Source organism: Lemur catta, chromosome 10, assembly GCF_020740605.2.
Source record: "Lemur catta isolate mLemCat1 chromosome 10, mLemCat1.pri, whole genome shotgun sequence".
NCBI lineage: Eukaryota > Metazoa > Chordata > Mammalia > Primates > Lemuridae > Lemur > Lemur catta.
The window spans coordinates 48,917,898-48,938,834 of record NC_059137.1 but is presented as its reverse complement, the minus strand read 5'-3'; the positions used below and the strand labels follow the sequence as shown (position 1 = coordinate 48,938,834).

The window sequence follows — 20,937 nt, the reverse complement described above, 5'->3', positions numbered from 1 at the left end:
GTTTTCCCATGTTATGCTCTACAACAGAAGACAGCAAACTATTGCCTGCAAGCCAAATTCAGCTGGCCACATGCTTTTGTACGACCAGTGAGCTAAGAATGGTTTTTACATTTTTAAAGGGTTGGAAAAATTGAAAGAATAATATTCCATGACACATGAAACTTATATAAAATTCAAATTTCAGTGTCTATAAATAAAAGTTTGAACCTTGTCAAAAAATTTGTGGAAATATTTCTGATCTTGCCTCTTGGCCCACACAAAAGCTTAAATATTTACTGTCTGACTCTTCACAGAGAAAGTTTTCCAACCCCACCTCTAGAAAGTCAACAAGGTAGATTTGAACAGGAGCAAAACTTATTGATCATTCTTAAGAACATTAGAGTATGAAGCTGCTCCTTGCCTCCTGGTAGAATGTCACAGCTCTAAAGGAGAAGCCCGAGGGGACAAGACAGAGAGGTGGGAGCTATTGGAAGCCAAAGCAAAGCCTGCACACCATCCATCACCATTAACAGGGAACGTCAGGTGTTCCTTAGAGAGGAATTACCTCTGTAAGAGATGTATAGGGGACACCAGCCTTCTCTTGACAGCTGCCTAAACATTATCCATAAAATCTTCCAACAGAAGGATGGCCATTCCTTACCCCTGCCATTCAAACTGCCCTGTGGGTAGCTGTGTTATCAATAATCCTGGCACTCCCTCCTTTCCCCATCCCTGCTCTCAACAGAGGGAGGAGATCTTGAAAGATGAAGATGGTGTGGATAGCTTCACCAATGCTTTCTGCAGAGCTAGTGCTAGACATGAGGGACAACCTACCCTCCTTGTTACACTTACTGACCATCTTTTGTTATGTCCAGCCAACTCTGCCCAAGCCCATCTAAACACCTCCCTAACTCTCTTAATCAAAATGTCCTCCTATATGAACTATTTACTGTCACTTGCTATGCACCAAACCGTTCTGGGTACTTTCTTATAAACTTTCTTCATCTACCTCTTAAAGCTGATATACATCAATCATGCCCATATTACAAATCAGAAAACTGAAGCTGGGAGGTAAACTCACTCAAGGTCACACAGCTAGTGAGTACTAGATCTGGGATTCAGACGGACCTTGGTCTTTATTTGCAAATTTTTCCACACAAGAAAAGGACAAAGGAAAAAAAATGGGTAAGCTGGATATCTTTGAGACCCCTGCTAACAGTGTTTTAACTGAAAGTCTTACTTTTACTTCTTAACATGGCCATCTTTATTTAATATTTTCCCCAAAAATTTTTTAGTAAATTTGACATTCTGTGGTGCTGCACAATTTTTATTCCGTGGCCTTACAACTCACCCAACACCAAATTCATTTCTGTATACCCATCTGAAAAACTACGCTTTGTAGAACATTGATAAAAATCAGCTGGCCGGGCACGGTGGCTCATGCCCGTAATCCTAATACTCTGGGAGGCTGAGGCGGGCCGATGGTTTGAGCTCAGGAGTTCTGAGACCAGCCTGAGCAAGAACAAGACCCCATCTCTACCAAAAAATTAGAAAGAAATTAGCTGGACAACTAAAAATATATAGAAAAAAATTAGCCAGGCATGGTGGCGCATGCCTGTAGTCCCAACTACTCGGGAGGCTGAGGCAGGAGGATTGCCTGAGCCCAGGAGTTTGAAGTTGCTGTGAGCTAGGCTGATGCCAAGGCACTCTAGCCTGGGCAACAGGGTGAGACTCTGTCTCAAAAAAAAAATCAATAGTTATTCCTTGGAGTGCAAATCATTTTAACAAAACATGTCCTTTTAGCATCCTTACCTATTTAAGATTGCTAAACTTTATTGGCATTGATAGAAGGCTAGCTCATTATAACACACAAATTAGACTTCTACCATTCAATGATTCATTCATTCCATATATTTTTGTTTGTTTGTTTTTATTTGTTTGTATTTAGAGACACGGCCTTCCTCTGTCACCCAGGCTGTAATGCAGTGGCTCACTCATAGATCACTGCAACTTCAAATTCCTGGGCTCAAGCAATCCTCCCTCCTCAGCTTCCCAAGTAGCTGGGCCTATAGGCCCAAGCCACCATGCTCGGCTAATTTTTTTATCTTTTGTAAAGATGAGGTTTTGCTATGTTGCCCAGGCTGGCTTGAACTCCTGGCCTCAAGTGATCCTCCTGCCTTGGTCGGCCTCCCAAAGTGCTGGGATCATTCCATATATTGATGAGCTAGGCACTGTGATGAATGATGGAGACGAGGGTCAGTGCCTTCAGGGAACTTAATCTAGAAAGAAACCGATAACCAAAATATTGTACAAATATATCGTTATGAACTATGATGAGTGTCAAGATGGAAAAGTGGGGGAGTCTGCTGAATTCCATCAAATATTTAAGGAAGAAATAATACCTTTGGAAATACTTCTTTAGAAAAGAGAAGAGGCAGAAATACTTCCCAATTCATGTTATGAGGCCAGTATTACTGTGATTCCACAGCCAGACAAAATTGTCACTTGAAAACTACAGACCATACACCTAAAAAATTCTTTAAAAGAAAATATTAGCAAACTGAAACCAGCAACATATAAAAAGGATTATATACCATGACCAAGAGGGGTTTATCACAAGGATACAAGGTAGTTTTTACATTGAAAAATAACTAATGGAACATACCACATCCACAGAATAAAGACCAAAAACTACTTGGTCTTCTCAATAATTCAGAAAAGCATTTGACAAAATTCAACACTTGTTCTTGATAAAAATCCTCAACAAGTTAGGAAAAAGGATTTTTCGCAACTTGATAGAGGGCATCTATAACAAAGCTACAACTACAATCATTCTTAGTGGTAAAAGACCGAATGCTTCCCCCCTAAAATGAAGAACAAGACGTCTTCTGTCACTACTTCTATTCAACATCCCACTGGAAGTTCTTCCAGTGAAATAAAAAAGGAAAAGAAATGAAAGACATTAAAAAGACAGAAATAAAACTCTTTATTTGCAGATGACATCCTATTCATAGGAAATCCTATGAAATCTTTTTTTAAAAAAAAATCGCTAAAAACAAGAAATGAGTTAGGCAAGATGCAAGATGCAAGATCAAATCTATTATACTTCTATATATAGACATATACATATGGTTTCCTCCAGACTTCACCCCATATGCCTTTTCCCTTTGCTGCTTTTGCTGCATCCTTCCACTGTAATAAATCATAGCCATATGTAAGTCCTCCTAGCAAATTACCAAGCCTAAAAGTGGCCTTCAGGACCCCTAAACAATGTACCACATTAATAATCATTAGATATATGCAAATTATAACCATAATGAGATTCCACTTTGCAGCCATTACCATGGCTATAATTCAGCATTTTTTCTAAGAATATGAATAAAGTAGAGCCCTCATATATTGCTGGTAGGAATGTAAAATAGTACAGCCACATTAGAAAACACTTTGGCAGTTTCTTAAAATGTTAAATATATGCCTACCATATGACCCAATAATTCCGTTCTTAGGTATTTACCCAAGAAAAATGAAAACATTTGTCCACACAAAAACTTCAATGTGAATGTTCATAGCAGCATTATCCATAATAGCCTAAGAAGTGGAAACAATCCTAATTTCCACCAATTGATAAATAAACAAAATGTGGTAATGTATAGTCATACAATGGAATACTATTCAGCTATACTATAAAAATAAATGAACTAATACATGCTACAATAGGAATGACCTTCAGAAACCTTATGCTAAGAAAAAGAAGCTAGATACCAAAAAAATACATAGGATTCCATTTATATGAAATTTCTAGAGAAGGTAAATCTATAGGGACAGAAATCAGATCAATGGTTGCATGAGTCTCAGGGCAGAAGCAAAGACTGAATGCAAACGGGGACAAGAGAACTTTTTGGAGTGGTGAAAATAGTCTAAAACTGAGCTGTGGTGATGGAACTGTACACTTACATAAAATAGATGAATTTTATATTATGTAAATTGTACCTCAACAAAGCTTTTTTTAAAAAAAAAAAAAACTCTTGCAAAAAGTTCCTTTTAGTATTATTATCAAATTATTATTCCACTTTGAATAGTTTAGGTCAAGATTTCTGTTGCTTCGAGATAAGGTAGCAGATTGAACACATGCATTTATCTTTCTCCAAAATCTCACCAAAATGAGGGTAATGGGATGGGACAGCAAGGACAAAAATGAAATAAAAGATAATAAAATCAAAATTTGGGGAGCAGAAAAGCACAAGGAATAATGGTAACTGACTTAAATGAATCTTTAGCCAGTAGCAGGGAAAGCCAATAAGGAACATTTTCACCACAGAACTTCCAAATCATTCAAGATCTGCAGCAACAGTGGAGGTAGAGATTGCATTATACACAGGAGGACTGGCTGAAGAGCTGTTTAAGAAGCAATTAGACTCAAAGATCCCCTCCCGATTCCACACAGCTGTGCAACTGCCCCTCTCTCACCTAAGACTAGCAGTTTTTATTCCCTGAAAGAATAAAACAGAGAGTTTCTGGACTAGGGAAGCACCAGAGACACTGAGGCCTGAGGTACCATGTTATAAACAGAAGGATTAAGTAAAATTTGCCTACAAACGGAACATTAGCACTCTAGCTTTCTTCCCCCTCTCAGCAACCAGACTGCTGTTTGTTTCTACTCACCCCACCGAAGTAGGAGAATCCTGGGAGAATCTAACCAGCCAAAGACAACAGGTCTAAAGGTGCAGGCAACAGGAGTTTCCTCAAAGAAATGGCCCAGCCATTTCAATGAACCACCTCATCTTCCAAGCTACCCACAGGCTTTAAATAACTTTAAATAGGAACAGATCACAAAGATCACTGGATAAGTGAGGCAGTTTCTAACATGAAATAGAAAGATGAAAACAAAAGATACAAGGAAAAGGAACTTGGAAGAAACCAAGACTAAACAGGAGAGGAAAACTTTTTTTAATGTTACTATCATCCTCAGAGACATCAAGGAAGATATTTAATCCAAGAAAATAATTTTCTATTTTTAAAAAAGCACAATCAGAATAAGAAATAGTGTGGAAATTAAAAATATGATACCAAAATGTAAAATTCCAAAGAAGATTTGGAAGATTAAGATGAGAAAAATCTCCTGGAAAATAAAGCAAAAAGACAGAAAATAAGAAAAGGAAAATAAGAATATTAGAGGAGAGTCCATGAAATCCAATATCCAGGTCACTGGAGTATTCCTATGCAAGAGTAGACAGAATGAAAGAACTACATCATCAAAAAATTCAAGAACATATTTCAGAATTAAAGTATATGGTTTCCAGATTGAAAGACACATTGGAGAGTCCAGCACAATGAAAACTGAGGCTCAACAATGCCAATTATGACTAAGCTTCAGAACACCAGAAATAATGAGAAAATTTAATATGTTTTTAGAGAGGAAAAAATTAGGTCAAATACAAAGAAGCAAGCATCAGACTCATTAGAAGCTAAAAGACAATGGAGCAATTGAGCAATGCCTCCAAGACTCTGAGGGAAATTATTTCCAACCAATCATGTGTGAGGGTGAAAGCAAAGGCATTTTCAGACATGCTGAGAAGGAGTCAGATACCCTGCAGGCAGTTAGGGCAGGAGTCAGAAGAAGGCCAACAGGATAAAAAACCTTCACAAGAATGTGAACATACTTAGCACACAGTTGAGGTGACAGTGTCCCTGAATCAATTACCATCATTAACATAGTAAAAATCACACCCACTAGTGCCACTACAGTTTAAAATGCCATGACAACTCCCAGAAGTTACCCTGTATGTTTTAAGAAGAGGAGGAACCCTCGATTCCAGAAATTCTCCACCCCTTTCTCGGAAAACCATAAATATCCGGCCCCCAGTTTAGCATAGCATTAAGATTAGACATAAAAGAACAGACCCTAACCCTGGGGGCACCATTCCTTCTTGGATCAGTCCACTTTCTACCATTTTTGAGAGTGTACTAAAGTCTCTATACTTTGTCTTTAATAAATGTCTCTGTTTCGCGTGTGACCCTATGACTGAATTATTTCCTACACAGAGGTCAAGAACCCTCTCTGCCGGCAAGGCCTGCCCTGGTATCAATGCAATGTCTTGAAATTTTTACTGCCCTCATACTTTTTATCAGGAAGCTATTGGAACATGTGTTCCACCAAATCAGTTAATAAGCCAAAAATGAGGAAGACATGGGATCAAGCAAAAAGAGTACCCAAGTTCAAAGAATGGGGAAGGGAAATCCCAGCACCATGGTGAAAGGAGATCAGGGCAACTGTGAAGTAGATCTAAAAGCTCCAGAAGAGATGTCACCAAGGCAATGAAATCGAATATATTGAAAGACTTTGCACATACTATTTTGTATCGTGGCATTTAACTGTATATTTCCATAAACTAGAGCAAGGACCATTTTTGAACTTCTTTTCCTGCTTACATGTTAACTCAGTGCCCTACACATAGCAGGCATTCAAATATTTTTTGAATGAATGGAAGAATGGAATACTTGGATTTGTACAATATAGTATACCCTCTGAAAAGGGCTATACAGTAGATATGAAATATCCAAACTCAGGAGGCCTCAGTATCCTGATGATTCTGATTCATTTTGAATGAATGATACTGAATGACACTGATTGATTCATCTACTTGAAAACCCAGAGCAGAATCATATGCGTTTAGGGAGGCAGTGTGGCCTACTGTCAGGCAAGTGGACTGCAGTCAGACTGTATGAATCCAAGTTATATTTCATCATTTAATAATTGTGTAACTTGGTCAAGTTATTTAACCTAACCTTTGATTTCCTCACTTGAAAATAGGATTAATTCATAGGGTTATTGTGAGGATGGAGCTAAGATATGGGGTTCCATATTATAGTTTCCTCAAGCTTTAGAATTCTAATTATAAATTCTCAAATCTGCGATTACGGGAAAAGCAGGTGTGAGAAAGGAGCTTGCCTCTACATGCAGTCAGCACTAACTGGAAGTTAGGGAGGCCTTTTGGAGGGATTTGCCACCATCTAGCTATGTAGCACCGGCCAATCACTTAACTTCTCAAAGCCTCACTGTCTGCACAATTTACACATGCCCTGCCCTTGTACTCATTAGGCCAGGGAATCTGCGGAGGTCCGAGTGAGCTGAGAAGCTAGGCCTTCTCTCCGCTTCAGCTGTCTGCCGCCCCCTGCAGAAAACCACCCAAGCACATCGCGCCCTTAAAGCGGGTTCGGGTTGGGTTTGTCTTTTTGGCCACGAGAGGGCAGCATTCTCTCGGCCGACCATAATTGCACCCCTTGCACCCGTATACTCGGCTTAAATAGAACAAAACATCAGCGTTCTTGGGTTGCCTTTCCATTTTATCTCTCGCGGGGCCCCTGTGGGGTTACATTAAAATAGCAGGGATCCTCAAAGCTCGTAAGGCAGACACGGGCAAGGAAGGGAGTTCTCGCGAGATCGCCGCCGGAAGTGGGTGGCGGCGGGGACGCAGCGGCTTAGCCCTCCGGAAGGCGAGCGCTTCTCCCGAGCTGTTGCAGGCGGCTGCGTCCGGCGCCTGGCTCTGAGGAAGGGGTAGCTACGCCGCGGCCTTTCCAGCCCGGAGCTCGCGCTCTCGGCTTCCCTGCCTGCACAGCTGCGCGGCGCTGCTGCCCGAAGCCCGGCTTGCGAAGCCCCCGCCGCCCCCGACCCTCCCTCGGCGCTGCAGTTAGGCCGCGCCCTCAGGCCCAGTCTGCGGCGGCCCCGGCGGGTGATGCCAAATACAGCCATGAAGAAAAAGGTGCTGTTGATGGGGAAGAGCGGGTCGGGGAAGACCAGCATGAGGTCGATTATCTTTGCAAATTATATTGCTCGCGACACCCGGCGCCTGGGTGCCACTATTGATGTGGAGCACTCCCACGTCCGATTCCTGGGGAACCTGGTGCTGAACTTGTGGGACTGTGGCGGCCAGGACACCTTCATGGAAAATTACTTCACCAGCCAGCGAGACAATATCTTCCGCAATGTCGAGGTGTTGATTTACGTGTTTGACGTCGAGAGCCGCGAATTAGAAAAGGACATGCATTATTACCAGTCGTGTCTGGAGGCCATCCTCCAGAATTCTCCTGATGCCAAAATCTTCTGCCTGGTGCACAAAATGGATCTGGTTCAGGAGGATCAGCGTGACCTGATTTTTAAAGAGCGAGAGGAAGACCTGAGGCGTTTATCTCGCCCGCTGGAGTGTGCTTGTTTTCGAACATCCATCTGGGATGAAACGCTCTACAAAGCCTGGTCCAGTATTGTCTATCAGCTGATTCCCAACGTTCAGCAGCTGGAGATGAACCTAAGGAATTTTGCCCAAATTATCGAGGCCGATGAAGTTCTGCTGTTCGAAAGAGCTACGTTCTTGGTGATTTCCCATTACCAGTGCAAAGAGCAGCGTGATGTCCACCGATTTGAGAAGATCAGCAACATCATCAAGCAATTCAAGCTGAGCTGCAGTAAGTTGGCCGCTTCTTTCCAGAGCATGGAAGTTAGGAATTCTAACTTCGCTGCTTTCATCGACATCTTCACATCAAACACGTATGTGATGGTTGTTATGTCAGATCCATCGATCCCTTCTGCAGCTACTCTGATCAACATTCGCAATGCCAGGAAACACTTTGAGAAGCTGGAGAGAGTGGATGGCCCCAAGCATAGTCTCCTTATGCGTTGAATATTGCCAAATGCCCTTTCTGAAAATGCTGAATTGCCTTTTTTTTGTTTTTGCATCCTTTATTTTTAATATTCATAATGTCGTGTGCTTAAAAGTGGGCTTTGAAATGTGTGCTGCTTTACTTCCATCTCTCTCTTTCCTACTCCCCAGTCTTTAAACATTGGACGCTATTTACTCAGCTATCCAGTAGAGCTTCCAGATGGCCTTTCTGAAAAGTCGGTATGGTGTAACACTAAAGTAGGTGGTTTGTGTGTGTTCTGATTACCTGGTTATAATAGATATGCACATCAAAGCCTTTACCAATATCTTTCTGTATTCCTTATCAGATTGCAAAGATGGAATGTTACTATTTTATGAGCAAGGTATTAAAATGCATTTATAAATTCTTCTTGGCTTCAATCATGAATAAACATGTTAGTAATTTAAAACATGGTCTTATTTGAAATAATTTGAAGGTGCTTCATACGTAAATCCAAAGATTCTGACTGCCCACAAGAATTGCTTAACTGGCAGGTTGGATTTTGTGCGTGTGGCCCTCATGACTTCAGTGATGTTTGATAGCTGTAGCAGAGTGGTTAAGAGTATGGACTCTGCAGCTAGACCACCTGAGTTAGTATTCTGGTCCCTTCACTTACTGGCTCTGTGAACATGGGCAAAATACTTAATTTCACTGTGCTTGTTTTCCCATTTGTAAAATGTGGGTAAGAATACCACTAGTCCACAGGATTGTTAAAAGGATTAAATTAAAACAACAGAGCATTCAGGAATGGTGCCAGGCACATACTCAGTACTATGTAAGTGTTGGCTATCATTACCACCTAACTGAGCCTCTTTCCCCAAATTACCGCTATGTGAAGCCTGGCTAAATATCTGAGCCCTTACTAAATGCCAGGTATTCTTAAGTACTTGATGTGCATTTATCGTATTTAATCCTTACAACCTATGAGGTAGGTTATTTTTCTCTCTTAATGGATGAGAAAACTGGTGTGACCTAATACTAAGGCCGTGCAGCTACACCTAGACAGTCTGACTACAGACTCTCCCCTTCTAACCATTACACCCCCACTATTTCCTCTATTGATAGAAAAATTAATCATAAAAATCCAAGCTTTTTAGATGTAGATTATCCCTTCATATTAATTCCAGATTTACATACTGAGGAAGCTAAAGCCCGGCAACTTAAGTGACTTCTGTCAAGGAATAGTGTTTAACTCACTTTGGGCAAGATCACTTTCCCGTTTTTATTTATCTAGAAATTACATAATATTGAATCAGATTCTTAGATTACCTACTTTTGGGGAAGGATTCTGGGGTTCCTAATTTGGATTGGCAATGTGGTATAGTGAAATCAGAAAACAGACCTAAAATGTCCCATTCCAGTTCTAGCAATAGCTACCTCATAGATTGTTTTAAATGAAACCTAAGTATTTTAGAGCCAAGAGACCTCTGATAACTCAGAGCCTCTCATTTTACAGATGAGACAGTATCTTTCTATAGACAGTAAATATAAGTGATAGGGCTTTAGAATTACTAAGGCATTGTAAAGTTACTTAAAATTTATTAAACTTTCTAGCAGCAGATGTGGACAGGGTCCCTACCCATAAAAAGCAAGATACTATTCACATGTAAGCTATAAAAATCATCTCATTAGAGCCATCGGCAATAACTTAATACAAAGACTCCAAATGAGAAAACCCTGCCAATCATTTTAAAATATTACATGTAGTAAACCTAGTAATTAAAATGGCAGTAACAAAATATTCTTACCTGAATCACTGAACCTCTCAAATTTCTTCTGTTGATCAAGTTATTAGTATATCTTTGTATATGATATTATGGTCTACAGAGGCATAGTTCTTTTTGATGTTATATAAGAAATTTCAGAGCCAGACGGTATATTAAATATTTATTCAAGACAATGTTATGTAAAACATATTTACAAATAGTCCCATAGAAGACTCACAAATATTTTAAACTTAGGATGCACACTTGCCATTCACAGTGCATAAGGAAAAAGGTGATTTCTAGAGCAATTATGTAACACAAAAGAGAATTTTACTTAAGCAAATACCTTCTTTACACTGAGGAAAATGTCCTTAAACATTTTAATTTTAGTATACTCAGAGAAGGAAAAGAATAGTCTGTATAAGTTTTTATACAGGCCTCAAGAACTCCTGTTTTTCAGAATTCAAGATTACAATGAGCTATAAGGCCACTGCACTCCAGCCTGGGCAACAGTGAGACTCTCTTAAAAAAAAAAAAAAAATTCCTGTTTCTCCTTTAGATAAAACTGACTTCGTAGTTTCATGGTTAAGAAACACACGGTAAAGAAAAGGTTTCAAAACACTTGTACGGTATTTTGGTCTTCAGTTAAATTCCCCCCAAATATTTTTAACTTCAACTATTCTTTATTCCACTTGGTAACATTTTTCATGTTTAGCAATATTATATGTTTGTCCTCTTTAAACATTTAAAATGATCAGAACATTTTAGCATTATCTCAAGTTTCAAGTTGATGTATGTAGAAGTCAGTTTACATACGTTTATATCTTACAAATAGTGAATAAAACAAAATGCATTCCATATGATCTGAATGTAATGAGAAAAAATACATTTAAAACAATAAATTAGCCTTCTTTACCATTACTTTATCATGTAGGAGGCAAACAAAACAATTCTAATACTTAAATACTTGCTAAAAGTGACACATAAGTCCTTGGGATATATGTATGTTTGTGGATACATACACCCTATACACATCTATGCTTAGGTAAATTATGTATGTATGTATATAATGGGTATAACTGGGGAGATCACATATATCCTTGAAAAAAGATATAATAAAAACAATTAGTAAAATATTAAATGAATAAAAACAGTTAAGAGAAACTACGGAAGTTTTCAGAGAAGGGATAGGCACATGGGAATGGAAAGGATAGATTAAGACTTCAAGGTAGAAGTAAGACTTTTTCTGAGCCTTAAAAGAGCTATAATTGTGATAAGCTACAAGGGAAAGAAGGTATTCCAGCCCAGCTTCAAGAGAACTGTAAATCAAGATTTCTAAGTACCCACGCTCACTGAAGCATTTCAGTAAATGGGAGATCACAGTGGAAAGGGGAATAGAGGAAATCTGCGTAGGGGACTTTACATACCTTTAAATTTGAACTCTTCTAGGATTATCAATGAACCATTAATGGAATTTTAAGCAAGGAATTGACCCAATCAAAAGTTTCTTAAGATCAAAAGGCAACTGCACAGGAGACACTAGATAGGGAAGAGGCTGAAGGCAAAAAGTTGTAATCACAGTGGTTTAGGAGAAGCAAGTGAGAAGATCTGAGATACTGTTTATGGTACTGGCATAGGAATATCAGGAACTTTCAGCCTATCACAGGCATAACTCACATAACATTATGATTTCTGTCAATCCACAATGTCCAAAGACACTTTGATCTTCTGATTCTCACTAATTAAGGGCTTCCCACGCTTTATTGATGAACTTGAGTTTCCCTACCAGATAGTTAACGACCACAGTATATATGCAACAGTGTACCTGCTTCTTTAAGGTACCACAGGGTTAAATGTGAACCTCTATACCCTAGCACTAGTTATCAAAACTTTTTATTAAACCTAAGAATTACCAGGGAAGCATATTTAAAATGCAGATACCTAATCCCCTTTTTAGACTTACATTTTTAAAGATGCATCCCAGATGATCCTAGCACAATGGTCCTTAAGTCCACCTTAGGTCATTCACTATAAAATAGGTATAACTGCTATCTTACAGAGTCATAACAATTAAATGAAATAATACGCATTACTTAACTAGCAATGGCCCTGACACCTTGCAGATGCTGATATGATAGCCTTACCTCCTCCCTAAAATGCAAATTTTAGATTTACAGATACTGAGTTTTCGTAAAGCAGACTAAAGAATGTTTTCCCAATACACCTGCAGAGTCCCTAATTTGTCGTATTAACTAATAAACTTAGCACCTTAGGAAAGGCTCGCCTTCCTTCCTCTTCCATTGCAAAGAAGATAGTTATATGTGCTTTCTTCCGTTTGTTTGGGTTTTTTTCCCACAAAAAGACTGGTCTTCAAACTGGGATAGGACAAACAATTTAAAGAGAGAAAGGCCCAAGATAAGTGAAGAGAGATGAACTATTAAACCCATCTACTTCCACAACTCTCCCCTCCCTATTTTCTCCTCTCTTTGCCAGTTCCTTGGGAGCTCATAGACAAGGTTTTAATGGTTGCCAGCTGGCGCTCTACAGAGGGCACTGTAGGTGTTATAACCCTTCCAGTGTGTGTGCCATTCCTCCTGGTTCGCAAAGGGTGATGGCATGTGTTCAGTTGGATACTAGAGACAAGTCTTTTTCTGGGCCAGGGTACCTGAAGGAGTGAGGCAGAAGACTGTACAAGCATGACAAGTTATTTAACCCTAAGTTCAATTCTCTCAAATTATTTTAGTGCTATTCTATAGGCACGGGGCACTGCGATGGGGTTTGAGCAAATCAAAACTAGTTGCTTTCCCAAAAGGAGTACCCCTATCCACCCCCCAAAAAAACCAACAACAATAAAACAGACTAATGAATTTTTAGTTTATATTTTTGTTAAAATATAAAACTAGGATTAAATTCTCAAAGTCTAAATTAGACTAAATATGTTATACAACCCAGTGAATGGATTTATAGTTTGACAGTATTCTTTCAAAGTGTTTAGTCATCTTTTTCCATCTTTTTCCTTTTTCAAAAACCATTCTGCCCCAGTCTTCACTTACCATCACATGCACTTTATTCCATCAAACATCATTTCTCAGGATCAGTCTACTTGAACAATTAAGCCTGTTTAGTTTTCCCAGCCTTAAAATTTGTCATCTTGACTACACATCCCAAGGCACTACTTTTCTCACTTTTTCTGGTTAGTACCATAATGTTCCATAATAAAACAATAAAAGTTGTGTGTTTCTCTAAAATGGAACATCAGTATATTTGATGGCTATTGTGTCAACTACTTAGTGAAAGTACAACTACTCATCCTTATGTTAGTTAACTGAAATTATAACATAATAAATTAGTCAAACTATTACTTTTGTCATTTACTTAATGCTTACAAAATTCAGGAAATTGAAATGGCTTCCCATAACTTGACAGTTGCTTTCCAAATACTTCACATTCAACCCCGTACCCTTACAAAGAGAAAAAACCCAAACATACTTTCTTACCTAAAAACATTACAGGAGGTTAAAAGGTATTTAGAATTTTTTAAACCTTGAAAAAGAGTATTACACTTCCAACATGTATTTAAATTATAAATCAGTTTGTATCCAGTGACACTGCTTCAATTTAAGTGCATCATAGTTAAATTAACTGGGCACTGCTTCATCTTGTCAAGTCGGATGGAGATTCTGTTGCATGAAGGCTCTTATTCAAGATGTCTCCTTCTACAAAATTGATATTTTTTTAAAAAAGAGAGGATAACCAAATATTACCAATAAAAATAAATAGGACAGATTCCAAGTAGCAGCACATTTCAGCCTTAAGGGGGAAAAAAGGTTCATAGTTATGCAAATACTCAACTATGATAAAATTACTATTATTCTCACTAAAATACCCTCTTTCTCCAGAGACCAATATATTCCTCCTAGGATATACCAGTGTTTATCACAGGCAAATCAAAGTCATATATAATGAATCTGTATCACTAGGTCCTTATCTGTCCTAACATGCTATAAGAGCAATTTTTTTAAGTCTTTATGATGAAAAATACAAAAGTGAAGATAATTATGATTAACCCAATGTATCTACTACCCAGCTTCAATAATTATTAACTGTTATGGGTTGAATTGTGTGCCCTAAAAAGGTATGTTGACATTCTATTCCCAGTACCTCAGAATGTGACCTTATTTGAAAATATGGTCATTACAGATACAATTAGCAGAGATGAGGTCATATTGCAGTAGGGTGGGCCTGTAACTAACTAATATGACTGTGTCCTTATAAGAAGATACACAGACACACAAGGGAAGAATACCATGTGAAGATGGAGGCAAAGATTAGAGTTATGCTGTCACAAGCCAAGGAATGTCTGGTGCTACCAGAGGCTAGAAGAGGCAAAGAAGGATACTCTTCAAAGTGGCTTCACAGGAAACAGCCCTGCCAACATGCTGAGTTTAGACTTCTAGCCTCTAGAACTTGCTCTCTCCAGAGACAGTAAACTTCTATTGTTTTAAGTGGCCCAGTTTGTGGTACTTTGTTATGGTAGCTCTAGGAAACCAATACACTGACCAACCATGTTTTGTTTCTACACTCTGCCTCCCACCAAATTTATTTCAAAGAAAATTGCAAATACATCATTACAACGGTGATATTTAAAACTGTATTTCTGGCCGGGCACGGTGGCTCACACCTGTCTAGCATTCTGGGAGGCTGAGGCAGGAGGATTGCTTGAGCTCAGGAGTTTGAGACTAGCCTGAGCAAAAGTGAGACCCCCTCTCTACGAAAAGGCAAGGAAAAAAAAAACCCAGCAGGGCATTGTGGCCGCACCTGTAGTCCCAGCTACCCAGGAGGCTGAAGCTTCTAGAAGGATCACTTAGAGCTCAGGAGTGGGAGATTGCAGTGACAATAGCACCACTGCACTCTACCCAGGGTGGCAAGTGACACTGTCTCAACAAAAACAAATGTTTAAAAAAAAAAAAAAAAAAAGCCTGTTATTTCTCAAGTTTTTTAAAACCACCTTCCACTAGAGAAGAGGATTTTGATGAGATTTACTTTCAGCAGTTTGTATTACAAAAGCAGCAAGGTTCAGGTTTGGGGTTTTTTTTTCCCCCACCCTTAACCCAAACCAATCGTAAACTATATACATGTTAACAGAGATTCTGAAAGAAACCATAAAGTGAGGGATCATTCCTCTCATCCTAGATGAAGGAAAAAGGAGCATATTTTGTCAAATTAATGACAAAGATCATACAGCATTTGTTGTGTACTATTTTTATGAAAAGTTGAGAGAAAACTTCAACAGGTGAATATGTATGTACAAGTCTAGTTAAATCTTACCTTTTAAATTAGGTAGAAGTTCTCCAAGACTACATGGCATTGTGGTCTTCAATCTTTGCTCCACTGGAGAAAACTTAATTAGTGGTGAAAGAGACTGTTTTCTTTGACCAAGAGACAGGCGTGAAGATGGTTTTGTATACTCAGTGTGCAAATCATGAGGGTCAAAAAAGTTAAACATATCTGTTTGCACATTTTGGAGAGTTGGGCTCAACTCTGGTTTGCATCTTTCAAGTGTTTCAGTATTAGAGAGGTAAGAGTCTTCCCTTTTCTTGGAAAGAGATTTCTTCACAGGCTTGTATCTACTGCAAATAGCCTGAAAACCGAAGTTTGATTCTGGGGTAGTCTGTCTTTCTCCCACAACATCTTCTGGAAAAATGCCACTGTGCATAGGACTATTTGGTTCCAGTTTAAAACTGGCCTCTAAACTACTGGAGCTATTAAGACTTAGGGGACCAACTTCTTCTGGAAGAGTTTCGTGTAATATGCCAAAATCAATATCCTTAAAACTCTTAGAACTAATACCACTTGGTATCTGAAAAGAGTCCCATAATGTAGTTTGATTTATGTAAGGTTTGTTTCTAGAAGCTTGTGAGTGGTCCAATATTTTAATATGTTGTTCTTCACTGCTGCCCATCACATCTAACCTACTGCCTGTGGCAGGCGAGAATGTTGCTATTTGGCTATTTTCTGAAAGCCTGGTTGGTAAAGCTGTACGTTCTAAATCTTGCTTGCAAATTATTTCCTTATTTAACAAATCTGACGGACTTTGTGTTGGTGGTTCACCTATGTGACCGGTCACCGTGTATTTCTGAGGTACACACTTGCAATCTGGAACAATTTTCTCTTCAGGCAAATGAGATTGGCCAATATCTGACACAGTGGTTTCTAAGAAAAAACTGGCCATGCTAAGTTCTCTTTGATTATGCAATACTTCTCCATGTTCAGTATCCATTTGAATTGGTTCCTCACTTCTGTTATCTTCCATTTCAATAGCTTTTCTCCATGAGCTCCTGATTTCAGTTACTAATTAAAGGGGCGAAAACACAATTTATTAATATTCCCAAACATAGAGCATGTAATTAATCATTTCATTTCTAGTGCTAAAGATAAAGCTCCTGACTCAATCTATGTTCCATATACATACTGGTTGGATGACAAGGCTCCACAATATAACAAACCTCAACAACATCAAAGAACTCCATCTCCAACTGATCAAACACAAGTAAACACATATAACAAAAGCTGTTCCTGCAATGTCCATCTACTTTTACACAGCTTGTATAAATTACATGTATCAAAAAGATTTTCTCGTCCATCTAGGCCAAGGACAAGCAAAATGTCCTGTGAAGGGCCAGACAGTAATGTTTTAGGCTTTGCAGACCATCCATTCTATCACAAACACTCAACTCTGCCATTACAGCATGAAAATAGCCATAAACAATGTCAACAAATGAGCAAGCTTGTGTTCAATACAATTTTATTTACAAAAACACACAGGACAAGGCCAGATTTGTCTCACAAGCTACAGTTTGCCGACCACTGATCTAGACTCTGTCTCAGTATGACCTAAATTAAATCAGCAGTAAAACAGAAATTATATTTAATCACTCAACAAAGATGATCTGCCTATATAAGGACATTAACATCAGAACTTTGTCTACACATATTATAGGTTATAGAAAAAAGTATTGGGCAGTTTGACTAATTTGGGAGGGGTAACGATCTGTGCACAAAATTTTTGGCTGATATTTCCGGTTGTTGACTGTGAGAACATAGCCTCTATACTCTATAAATGTAGATCACAGGTCAGTCCAGAGGCAGGGGATTTTTTTAAAAGTGATCAAATACAATCCCTACAGAAAAAAGCCAAGTAAAAGAGCAAAGACAAAACTGTATATTATCAGGGTTGAATATACCTCTGTGTACTAAGTATATTAAAGGCACAAAATACTGCTTAAAGACTGCTGTATAAGTGAGAGTACCCACATTTAATACTTAAAAGTCCCTTGTATTAGAACAAATAAAGAGCCATTGCCAACTAAGCTGAAAAGATCTGTCAGATCATGGTTCTAACAGTGGTAATATCTAAGAAAGAAAAAAAAAGGTATAGAAAATATTATTAACTTACTCAAGTTTTCTGGAGTACGGGGAATTTGGTTCCTTGTTAAGAAGGGGTTAGAAACTAACGAGTCAATTAGTTCCTCTAATTTTACTTCTTTTCCTTCAGAGAGCTGTGGTGAATCAGATAAAACTGCCTTGGCAACCTAAAACAGAAAAGCAAAAGTAAAGCAAAAATCATCAAGCCCATTGGTAAAATGCAAAAGCCCTGATATGAACAAAAAGCACTTAACTGTCAGCAGCCCCTCCCGTAGGAAACAGCACAAAAATAAGCAGCAATGAACTTCCCAGATAATTCTGTACAAGTACAATCCGGTAAAGTGAAATGGCAACATAAAAGTATTTCCTCCTTATTGTAAATGGATAACCCATTATAAAGGAGAGAAGAGACAAGCATCTCTATACTTGGGAAGATTTAGAGGCAGTTCTGACTGTGTAGTTACCTAAGCTGCTATCTGCCACATCTTTGAGAATGACAATTGTGTATCTCCTAAAATGACCAGGATTTTTCTATTGGCTTTTTTTATTAATTATGTTACATTTATTAGTAGGTATTAAAATTACATTTTAACCATTTTCAGAGAAAGCATAGGTTACCTGCCCTGTCTGACTTATTTCAAGGTTAATATCCTCAATGCTCTGGAAGAAGACTAAACGATACCTTAAAATGACCAGTTTTCAAGCAAGCAGATTTTTCTTAATCATAACCAATTTGCACAGTAACACCTCTGTTAACAAATACAATACATTCTGACAATATACTTCTTTGCCAGAACCCTTATTATCAGATCTAAATTAGTGAACAAAACATAGAAATACATTCTAAAACAACGAAAAAAAAGGATATAATATGAAAATAGCACTCTCTATTAACTAATTAGCAATAAAACTGGAAAAAAAACACACAAATTAAAATTTCTGCCCCTCTGAGATCACTAAAAAATAAACTTCCTGAAACCATAATCAAATTGACCCAGGAAAACAGAAGGCTTCTTGAAATTCAAACACTAAATATCCCTTGTGGTAAACACTATTAAAGAAAATTAATTTCACTTCACTTAGAGAGCTCTGTGAGATTTTAGGCCTCTCCTCTTCTATCCCATCCCATCCCACTGCTAATCCAAATCCTTTTACCCAGAAAATGTGCCTTTGCTTCCACAATTCGGAAAGAAAAAAGACAGAGTGATCATCTTTTCTTTAGTGTAGAGTCAATGAAGAGAAATGATATAACTATAAAGATTTAAAAGTATTTACAGACTGGAGGGCAGGGAAGGGGTAAAAAAAGTATTTGGAGACCATGAAACTGGTCCTCATGTTACAAACAAGAAAAATGACTGTCATTCAGTTCTCTTATTTGGACAATATGTTCATTCAGTTTGCTTGGGAACAGAACAAAGGAGGGAACTCCAATACTCAAATTACTATCTACTATACAAAATTTTTCTTTCAGTATCTCAGGAATAAAAAGTAACTGATTTACTTTCTGGCTGCTTAAACAAATTCAAGCAATGCAAAGGGATATTGTGGGAAACATGTAATAAAAATAATATTAGTGACTAGATTAAGTATTTAATTTGTGTAACTGAGTTCTGCAATACTGAGCAGTGGTAGTATTATGTGGTCACTTATCAGTGAAAAACAGCATAGCAGTAAGGGACAGAGCTGGTTAGGACAATCAATTTATGAACAACGCATTTAATCCCTTTTTAAATATTTAGGAAGCAAAAAGAATAAAACCTGTGCTCAGTGATACAATTTTGCATATTCTTTGTTCTAACATTCAAATAAAGAGGAAGCTCAGGTAAGCAACAGACGACACTAACAAAGTATTTTAATAGAGCATAATCATGGGATAAATTTATCTAAAAATTTATGTAATGGTTGATCCCCAAAATATCTCACACGTATTATTTTTATACTTCCAGATATTTACAGAATGGAAAGGAGGTTATAAACCATGGATGTACTCTTAACTAAATGAGTTTATACTAAATCTGTTCCTACTTTTTAGGGGAACCAATTTTGCTTTAAGGATGATTTTTCTTATCTGTGACCTCCTTTCCCCCAAATTATCCCAGTTAATCAGTAATTAATTGTATTTCACTTATGATCCCAACATCATTGAGAAAATAATAAATATTTAAGTATACTTATTACAATCTTTTCTAACCTCTTCTACCAGATGATCTTGCTCTTTTTGGAATGCATCATTTTTTTTGGCTGGCAGAGATCCTCCAAATGTACTACTTTCTGTATTCTTTGCAATATCTGACACTGGAGAATCTTCCACTTCAAATTCTGGTATTTTCTTAGAAATTGTTTCATTTTTCTCTTTGGGAGTTCTTATTTTCATGTCCTAAAGAAGAGAGACATGTTATGGCTGATCTTGAAGCTGTCTGTATTAGAGGTTCATTGATTATCATGAACCTATAAAAGGTTGTTAATATTATTGTGAAAGTATATATTTACAAGCAGAATTAATTAATTCCAATATTCCCACTTAGAAAGAGAGAATGCATAAACAGATATGGTAAAAAAACGTGCAAAAACTGGAAAATGTGAAAATAGCAGTTAAATTTAATTAAACTGTGATATCAATAAAAATGAATAATATTTCATCATAACTTAGTATACTCAGAATTAATTGGAAGTTGTTTTTTTCCTCACCAAAAAGCAGCATTGATTGAAAATTGTTTTAAAATGTACCTTTTTAAGTAGTGTAACACTGTTTCTATCTGATGATGAATTTGGCTGCAACAGGGAAGAGTCAGGGCTAAAAGTATAAAAGACAACAAATCCAAGTTATAAGTAGGAAAGAATTCCATTACTTGGTGTATCTGAATATTCTAAAAAAACTGTCTGCCCCGTATCTGTCCGTTACGATTTCACTCAATTCGTCCCGGTCATCAAAAGGCAGTTTATTCTAGGGAGGTATGGTGACAAGTAGAGCAGTACTTCAGCCCAATTTGTGTATCAACCTCCCAATTATGAACATTTCACTTACCCGATTTATATTCTTTTAAGTCAATACTATTTTTTTAAGGGTTAAATGACTTGATGAGCTTGAGTACAGGCTAAAAACAAATTCAATTAACTAGAATTGCATGATTGC

General features: G+C 37.8%; 2 protein-coding genes and 1 non-coding gene across 4 annotated transcripts in view; 1 reads left to right on the top strand and 2 right to left on the bottom strand.

The window, feature by feature from the left end:
* Positions 1-7,343: 7,343 nt before the first annotated feature.
* Positions 7,344-9,082, top strand: RRAGA (Ras related GTP binding A). Its single transcript, XM_045563525.1, has one exon. It carries the CDS (start codon positions 7,713-7,715, stop codon positions 8,652-8,654), a length of 942 nt encoding a protein of 313 aa, XP_045419481.1. The 5' UTR covers positions 7,344-7,712; the 3' UTR covers positions 8,655-9,082.
* Positions 9,083-13,234: 4,152 nt separating this feature from the next.
* The window catches only part of HAUS6 (HAUS augmin like complex subunit 6), a 29,973-nt gene continuing 22,270 nt past the window's right edge, over positions 13,235-20,937 (bottom strand). For both annotated transcript variants that reach the window (XM_045563523.1, XM_045563524.1), the window contains exons 13-17: positions 20,532-20,598; positions 19,996-20,181; positions 17,836-17,971; positions 15,708-16,730; positions 13,235-14,095 (exon numbers count right to left, since the gene is read on the bottom strand). In XM_045563523.1, the coding sequence (XP_045419479.1) occupies positions 14,034-14,095; positions 15,708-16,730; positions 17,836-17,971; positions 19,996-20,181; positions 20,532-20,598 (1,474 nt within the window). In that variant the 3' untranslated portion in view covers positions 13,235-14,033. The remainder of the gene's footprint in view (positions 14,096-15,707; positions 16,731-17,835; positions 17,972-19,995; positions 20,182-20,531; positions 20,599-20,937) is intronic.
* On the bottom strand, positions 20,679-20,809 carry LOC123646782. The gene has a single exon (XR_006738032.1). It is a non-coding gene; the product is annotated as a small Cajal body-specific RNA 8 (non-coding RNA).

Excerpts from the sequence above, each read along its gene's own strand:
- RRAGA (XM_045563525.1), top strand. The coding sequence starts at position 7,713 with ATGCCAAATACAGCCATGAAGAAAAAGGTGCTGTTGATGGGGAAGAGC.